Genomic DNA, 8,898 nt, shown 5'->3' with positions numbered 1-8,898 from the left:
TTTATTCAAGAAGCGAAACAAGAGGTGGCGTGTAACTAACACACTAACTTGCTAATTTATTCAATAAGATTTCAGCATTGCGGTGGAAGTTATACGGAATATGAAGTTAACTTGTGTAAATCATCAGACTGCATCATTTTCCTACTTAAAACTGTCCAATTTCTTCCCACGTTAGAACAAAAGCCAAAAAACAAACGCTTGGGGGAAAAACTCGTTTAAAATTACAATTATTTTTATTTGTCTTTAGTTACGAAATTTATTCTAAAGTGAGACAAATATGCAAAGGTGATGAATTGTTGAGTTATGGCAGTTTTTAAATGCTGCTTTTCCAGTGAACACAAACAGACAAGCGAATAAAGCAGCAGCAACTCCAACTTTCATTAAACTCTCCAGTACCCAACACTAGAAGTCTTTCTTGCAACACTTTCCTACAAATATCGCGAGAACAGAGAGATTTCCCCCACCCCCCCCGCCCCCCGCCTCGGCCCCTCCCTTCGAGCCAGCTCAACACCACCTACTTCCCGCGTGACGTCAAAGGTGCGCCGGAGTGTCTCTACAGCAGTATCGGGGGCGGAAGTGCTCTCGACGGAAGTGATCGCTGCGTGAATCGTGGGTAGGATGACCGCTGGCCGGCTCTATCTAAGGTTGCTGCGCGCACCCTCGAAGTTCATGGTTCAGCGCTTACTCGAGGGTGTGCCCCCTTCCAGGGGTCTACACGCGGGGCGTGGTCCCCGAAGGCTCTCCGTCGAAGGCAACATTGGTAAGGGCCAGAAAGTAGGTGCCAGGCTTCGGCCTCCGCAGAGCAGGTCCCTGAGAGGCTAGGAAAGGGAGTTGGGCCCAGAAGCCCTTCCTTTTCGATCTGTTGCGGCCAGGCTCCTTGTTCTGAGCTGCCAGACCTTTCCCCACTCAAGGTGCGCTGTGTGCCTTTGCCTCTTGGATTTTTCAGACGTCAGGCCTTCGTACTCTCCCACAGGGATACGTTTATTGAGGCATAAAAACCACGCAATCTGTTAATGGGACAAGAGCTATCTTGTTTTGGTAGATCAAAATGGAAGCGACAAAGAGAAGGGTGAAATTTCTTTGTTCTCCTAAGATGAGGTTGCTAGATTGAGGGGAGGAAAAAAGGATGTCCATTTAAAATAGCATTTCAGATAACAATATTTTAGTGTGTGTCCCATGCGGTATTTGGAACATACCCCCCCCCCCCATCTAAAATTCAAATTTAACTGAGTGTCCTTATTTTATCTGGCAACCCTACCGTAAGTTCATAAACTCCAGTCATTCAGATATCACTTTCACTATTTTTCCCATGTCTCTGCTGGTCCCACTATAGTTTCTTAACATTTTTCTTAGAACAGCTCACTTTTTAAACCTAAAAACGTGTTAAATTAAAAATAACTGTTGTAAGAGTGAATAGAAGTCCAGTACCTTAATAAAAATATTTCAAAATAAAGCAAAATATTCAATTAGTTACTGTTAGTTACTAATGTTGCTAAAGTCTGACTTGAGGCTTTTACCTGTAGGGTGCTGAGCCCTAAAAAAGGATTAGGAAGTTTTAAGTATTGAAGACTTTTAGCAGCAAACTGACAATTTCTCAATTTGTTCATTCAACAAATAGCCCTTTGAGCAACTTCCATATTTCAGCAGTGCTGTTGGCCCTGAGGATACAGTAGTGAAGAGAACAAATAAAATCTCTGCTCTCATGGGACTCTAGTAGAGAGAGATACAGAATTAACAACATAAATAAATAGTATGTTAGATATTAAAAAGTGTGATGGAGGAAATACAGGATTGAGAAATTGAAGGAAGTTGCAATTTTAAGTTGAGTTGTCAAGACAGGCCTCACTGAGAAGGTGATAATTTGAGCAAAAGCCTGAAGAAGGTGAGGAAGTGAACCATGTGGGTAATGTGGAGAAGAATCTTCCAGGCAGAGGAAAGATCAAGTGCAGAGGCCCTGAGCTGGGAAATGTGTTCAGGGAACAAAAGGAAAGCTGCTGTGGCTGGAGTGGAGTGAGGCAAGGGGGCAGGTGAGGGAGATGAGGTCAGAGGGTAAGGGTGGCTAGATTGTATAGGCCTTGTAGTCCATTATGGAATTTTACTCTGACTGAGATGAGAAACTGTTGGAAGATTTGAGCAGTCAAGTGACTTGATTTGACTAAGATTATAAAAAGATCACTCTGGCTGATCTGTTGAAAATAGAAGGTGTCAGGAAGTTGCTGCAGTGATGAGTTATGGTGTGTAGGACCAGGATGTTAACAGTGGAGGTGGTGAGAAGTGATTCGATTCTAATTTCATTTAGGGTAGGGCACACAGGAATTGGTAACAGGAAATTGTGGAGTATAACATAAAAGGGGTCAGTGATGACTCGAATCATTCTGGCCTGAGCAACTTGAAAGATGGAGTTCCAATTCTCTTAGAGAAAAGTGGGAATAACAGCCTGGGGACAGAAGGGTGATTTCAAGTTTTTGGTTTTAGGCATGTTAGATTTTTATAAGCTTATTAGATATCTAAGTAGGGCTGGATAGTCAGTTGGATATATGAGTCTAGAGTTGAGTCTCCCTGGATTGTAGTTATACATGTAGATGGTATTTAAAGCCAGGAGCCTATGTATGTTGATAGAAAGGACCATGTCCCGGGCATGCAAATGTTAAGAGAGATTGAGATGATAAGAAGAAACCAGCAAAAGAGACAAAGGAGGAATGACCACTGAGATGAGAGGAAAGCCAGAAACATGATATACTGGAAACTAAGTGAAGAAGGTGTTTGGGAAAGAAATGATCGACTGTATAATGTTGTTTGAATAATGGAACTCTTTGGTGAACTTGAACAATTTATAGGAGTGGGGGCATGAAAGTCTGATTGTAGAGGTTCAAGGAGAATGGGAGGTGAGGAATTGGAAACAGTGGGTTAAGACCACTGTTTGGAGTTTTCCTTGAAAGGGGAGATGTGGAGTAATAGCTGAAATGGGACAAGGGTTTGAGAGAGTTAGATTTTGTATTTTTTTTTCTTTTAGTAAGAGGAATTAGATCATATTTATAAGCTGGTAGAAGGGGAGAAAATTGGTGAAACAGGAGAGAGGATAGACTTGCCAGAGTGATTTTAGTAAGCAGGAAGGAATGGAATCTCTTGCCCAAGTTAAGAATGAGAGATTGGCTTTAGCTAGGAGCAGTTTATCCCTAATAAACAGGGAGAATGGCAACATAAATGATTACTGACCTGAGTAGGTGCAGTGGGAACCTGGGGAACATCTTCTGGTTGTGTCAGTTTCTCAGTAGAAGGAAGAAAGATCAGCTCAGTGTGAGGAGAGAGGAAAGACATGAAATAGTCTGGTTAGTGAGCAGGAGAAATGTAGAACTGCTGGGCAGCATTAAGGACCCATTTGGACTCAGCGGTCTTGAAATTTAAGTGAGACCAGTCACCACAGATGTGTGTTTTTCTCCAGCTAAATCAGAAACATTGAAGGGAATGAGAGGGGCTACCTGCCTCATGGTGTTTTTTTTAAAAAAGATTTTCTGTCCTATATTTTGGGAAACATGCTGCTAAAGGAAACTTTGTCCTCAGAGCCCAGAGAGGAACAGAGTACTTCACAAAATAAGTGGTTTGGACAGATGATCAAGTGAAATTTGAAGTGCCTATCCCAGTTTTCCTGCCTTTTGCTTTTCTTCTTATCCTTTCCAGATTTCTGGGCCACCTCCTTGCTTTTTCCTGCAGCCAAAGCTCAGTGTGTGCCTGCTGTGGAGGTAGACTCAGATGTGGTCCAGGCCTTCTCCTGTAAGGAACTCACAGCTAAGTGGGAGGAGCGGACTTATAAGCATCGTTTCTATACCAAGTGATGAGTGCTATGTTCGGACATGGAGACTTGGAATCTCTGGGGTAGGAATTCCTCCCCCAGAGGAAAGAGTGTTCCAGGCACAGGAAGTAATATTTGCCAACACAGAGCCTCAGGAGACATGCAGTTTTAATATCAGGCTTGTGCTGGGAGTTTGAAGGGCCTGTGAGAGGATAGCAGAACAAGAATTTGGAAGGGTAGGATTTGCCAGACGCTGAACAGCGAGGAGTTTCTCACGTAGGCTATGGGAGGCTACTGAAGACTTAAAGCTAGTGTGTGCCATGGCCAGATTAATGTTTAAAAGGAAATGGACTAGAATGAATGAATAAAAATAAAGCTTCATAAAGTGGGCATTTTGTATGTCTTATTTGCTGCAGTACCCATCATGCCTTGCATGCAGTTTGTTGAATGAATGTTGGTGTAGACAGACTAGGCTTTGTGGCCATTGTAGTTGGAGGGAGGGAAGATGCAGGCCTGAACAGAGAGAATGGTGGACATTATCAGACATCATGATGGTTTGAGAAAGATTTTGGAAGTGGTATTGACAGGACCTGGTGACCACTTGGAGGTGAGAGATAAGGAGCCTTAATTTAGACACTGACTGAAAACTGAGGATGGAAATGAAGGAAGAAGCAGTCTTGGGACGTAAGAGTGACGTTTGGAGGAGGTGCCTGAGACAAGAGATAGATGTTCTGAGGTAGATTAGAGTAAGTGCCTGAAGTGCATAGACAGATTGGAGCTGCAGTCCCAGACATGGAGGTTGTTGACTTGTCAGGGTAGTTGTTGAAGTCTTGGAAGTGAGTGCAGTTGCCCAAAGGAAGTGACTAATGCGAAGTGGACTGGGGGATCTTAATCTGGCTCTTTCTAGTTTTATCTCCTATTATATTATTCTCCATCACCCCCACACGGTGATGACTCTCCCCAGACAGAATTGGGCACTGCCTCCTCTGTGTGCTCACATAACATTTTGTACCCACAACTTCTGCAGCACTTGGGTTCTGTTGAGATTGTTGACACCCTCAGTACTTTTCCTGGATTAGCCACAGAGTGTCTTGTTCATCGTTGTGTCACCAGCATCTAACCCATGTGTGGCCTATTGTACTCATTCAGTGTTTGCTAGATGCTTGAATCCTGGGCTGTCATAGCCGTGTGCAAGTTAGTCATTGGTATCCACAGAGGAAACACAATAAACTGCTTGTACAATCAAACAGTTATCTTGTTCTCTAACCACAGGTGACATTCCCCCCCACCCCCAAAAGTCGGAGTATCCATTCAGGAAACCTGAACAGGGGAAGGTGAACCCCTGTCCCAGCTGGAGTTAGATAAGTTTAGAGGGACCTGTCTTGTTTTCTGCTCTAAATGTTGGCTATCTGACCCCGCAGGTACGCACAGTAGCACGTAAGGAAATGGATCAGTGAAGCAGCAAGTAATGGCATCTAGCATGAGTTGTGAGCCATATGTTATGATTAAAAGTCAAAGCTTGGGATCTAGAATCCCTTAAAATCTAAAAAATAAAATACCTACCCTATCTTTTTTATATAAGTGTATCCATCACTAAAGTGTATTATCACCTTCCAAAGTCAGTTATTTTGTGTTTACAAACCTAAATTGAATAAAGGATTGCTGTAGGAACTTTTGTTAGTGAGTCATCTCAGACTAGTCTCTTTTTTTTTTTTTTCCCCCGTCTTGGTTTTCAAAGACCCAGCAGAGAAGAAACCTCTCTTTTGCCATTTAGAGGCTTGTATGTAAAGCAGTGGAGAGCGTTCCTAATAACATTCCAGCATTCAAAATTAGTGATTTAACATTGCTAATGTCATCTTTTATTTTCATTAAATGTAAACATTTGGGCAAGATTCCTAGGGAAAAAAGGAATCTTTGTATATTGGATACAATGTTAGGAATAAATTGGATTCTCTGTTTCTGTGATTTACATCATTCTATCCATCCATCTCCTTCTTAGCACCTGGCCAGATACTCAGGATGCAAAGGAAATAAGGTTGGTCCCTGTCTTCAAAACGTGAGTTCCCAGTCTAGCTGGAGAGACTGATGAGTCAACAAATAATTACACTGTGATGCCTTTTAAAGCAGAACAGGCAGTAATTAACTCTGCCCAGGGATAAAGTGGAGCTGGAGAGAGTTCAAGGAGACCTCACTGAGAAGGAGACACTGAAAGGATGAATCAGCTGGTGGGCAGAGCTGGGGAGGGCATTCCGGACCAGCAAAGGTCTGTGCTGAGTGCAGAAGCTTAACTACACTTTGGAAGTTGTGAGGACTGTTTTTTTTTCTCTTTTTTTAACAATGATTTTTTTTTTCTTCTCATGAAAAGAAGAGAAAGTAATCAGGGCTGAAATATATCAAGTTTCTTTTAAGTCAGCTGATGATTTTTTTCCCAGAATGCTTTTATGCTCAGAGTCTCAATATAAGTTCCTTGAGGGCAGCATCTCAGCTTACTTCATTTTAGTTATAGTACCCGCCGTTAGTGGCTACTCTGTAAACATCTGTTGGTTGAATGAATGAATATAGCATCAGATATAGTTCCTGAAATAAAGGCTTTAAATTTTCTTTGGAAGAATTTTTTTGCTTAAAGATAGGCAGTTTTATATTTACTGCTTTTGCTTGCTTCTTGGTAAAGGATTTTACATCTTGTTCAGAAGAAAATGCCTAGAGATCATGGTATATTTAAGAGGCTCCCATGAACTACAGCTGTAAGCATTACATCAAGATACTATCTTAACTACTAGGTTTTAGTATAATGTAAATCCCATGGACAGAGGAGCCTGGTAGGCTGCAGTCCATGGGGTCGCTAGGAGTCAGACACGACTGAGCGACTTCACTTTCACTTTTCACTTGCATGCATTGGAGAAGGAAATGGCAACCCAGTCCAGTGTTCTTGCCTGGAGAATCCCAGGGACAGGGGAGCCTGGTGGGCTGCCATCTGTGGGGTCGCACAGAGTCGGACATGACTGAAGTGACTTAGCAGCAGCTGCAGCAGCTGTAACAGGCATTGTATTGCTAGTTTATAGAAAAACTTGTGGGAGGAAAAAAAAACATGATTTAGGAAAAGATGAATGTTAACAACAGAACTGTTTGATCCATCCTGTGGAATGACAATACTGGTGCTAATAAAAGTCAACTTGTTGATGTAATGTGCTCTAATCACAAAGTACCTCCCGCCCTTTCTCAAGTCACGGCACACATAATACAGTACAGTGATAGCCAAGGCCCTAAGGGAGCGTTTAATGCTGCTTATGAGGCCTGAAACCTCCCAAGTTTCATGATATTAGACGTATACTGAAAAAGAACAGTTAATTGTTTTAAGTCTGAGATAATGATATCAGAAGACGCTGGTGCTCAGTATAGAGACCAGACAAGGGGGAGGCATTTTTCAGCTGGCCCAGTGTTACTCTGAAGAAGAGAACGTCTGGACACAGATGTTCTGGTCACTAGGAGGAAACCAGTGTAGCAGTGGAGAACTAGACAGCACCATTCTTAGGAAACCCCTGGGAATATTTTAAAACCTAAGTCTTAAAAAAATAAAACTTTTTAAGTTTCATTTCCTTTTAGGAACAAGAAAAAAACTATTATGGTCAAGTATCATAACCCCCAAAAAAGTTATGTATTATAAATACATAATTTTGAATTATTTTTAAAAATAATCATTCTGTATTGGTGGGTGGTGCTTGGCACAGCTGAGCTCCACTGGAGTGCAGTTCTGTGGTCATTCTATGGTAAATTACCCAGGCTCTCCGAGCCCTACAGTGACATGGATGGCAAAGTTCCTAGGACCTTCCATCAGCATTCATTGTTATTCTTTGCTGAAAGTCTAGCTTCTCATTTTTAAAGTGGCTTTCCAAAATTTTTGGAATGGGGAGTGGTGTGCAAGTTGGGGGTGTTGCACTGGTGTGATTGTTCCAGTAATTGGGACTGTGTATTTCCCATTACATCTCGTTTATTGGCATTCCGGGTTTTGTGTGTTTAAATAGCACCAGTCGGTTTCTCAGAGTACTGACTGCCCTTGGATGAACTAATAGTGTCTGATCTCAGATGTGAAGTTGGCACACCCTACCCCTCAGGGCCCTTCCTTTCCATCTGCAATTGTTCCTTGGGTAGTTGTTTTTAACTTTAAAAAAATTTAATTCAAACAACCATTTTACCCCACCCATGTAAGAAATCAGTTACCTTCATCTTTTCATGTGAATTAAAATAGTTTTTCAGCCCATAGCCAGGAACCATGTTTTAGCTTTCATCAAAAACCTGCAATCTAAATATTGACCATCTCTGCCAAATATTTTGAACTAGGGACGATTCAGGGCTGGCAGATGTCTGATAATAGAAAATTCAACCAGCTTGTAGTTCCTGCAGCCCTGTTGGGCACTCCATGACAAGCCCAGAAGGTCTTCTTTGGTAGTCTGGGATGTGGTTTTGGAACCTATATTTTTTAAAAACCACCTCTGTTGATTGTGATCAGATTGTTCTGGATACAATCTGAAATGTAAGTCTACATCACAGTCACTTAGGGCATACTTGAAAAATGTGGATTCCTGGGGGTCCAACCTCAGAGATTCAGATCCTGTTAGGAAACCAAAATTGAGACCCATGAAAAATCAAACCAATTGAATGCTAAATGTATCAGAGGCAGTTAATAAATATTTGTTTGAGTCAACTGCCCAACATGGTAGGAATTTGGTGTGAGCTAGAGATGTCCTGAACTTTGTGGAAGAGGTGGGCCTTGGGCATGATGGGGAAGGGATTTAGACACAGGCCGAACAGAGCAGGGAAAGGCATTTATTCATGGAAGTGTGGGAGGGGCAGAGGCGCGCAGGAGCTCGGTGGACGTGGGATTGAGAGATGAGCATGACTGTACAAAATGCACAGATTTCTGTTGTGTGTTTTTCACCCCCTGTGTTCAGAGAGGAGTTGGAGCAGTGTATGATAAATGTCACATATTGGATGTGTGGGCTCTCCTGCTGAGACATCTCTTTACTCCCAGTCATCAACCATGAATGGCTGATAGAATCGAAGGAAGGATGCCTCCCCTTTCCTTCTCTTAGTTCCATTTGGGTTCCTTC

At 42.2% G+C, this 8,898-nt stretch overlaps 1 protein-coding gene across 2 annotated transcripts in view; it reads left to right on the top strand.

The window, feature by feature from the left end:
* Positions 1-536: 536 nt before the first annotated feature.
* Positions 537-8,898, top strand: part of DGUOK (deoxyguanosine kinase) — a 34,339-nt gene continuing 25,977 nt past the window's right edge. The window contains exon 1 of one of the 2 annotated variants that reach the window (XM_027554861.1): positions 537-760. In XM_027554861.1, the coding sequence (XP_027410662.1) occupies positions 619-760 (142 nt within the window). In that variant the 5' untranslated portion in view covers positions 537-618. The remainder of the gene's footprint in view (positions 761-8,898) is intronic. The other variant, XM_027554862.1, reaches the window with a different exon arrangement.

Source organism: Bos indicus x Bos taurus, chromosome 11, assembly GCF_003369695.1.
Source record: "Bos indicus x Bos taurus breed Angus x Brahman F1 hybrid chromosome 11, Bos_hybrid_MaternalHap_v2.0, whole genome shotgun sequence".
In the NCBI taxonomy this organism is placed as follows: Eukaryota; Metazoa; Chordata; class Mammalia; order Artiodactyla; family Bovidae; genus Bos; species Bos indicus x Bos taurus.
Note: the sequence above shows the minus strand (reverse complement) of the source record. Positions and strands in the feature narration are given on the sequence as shown.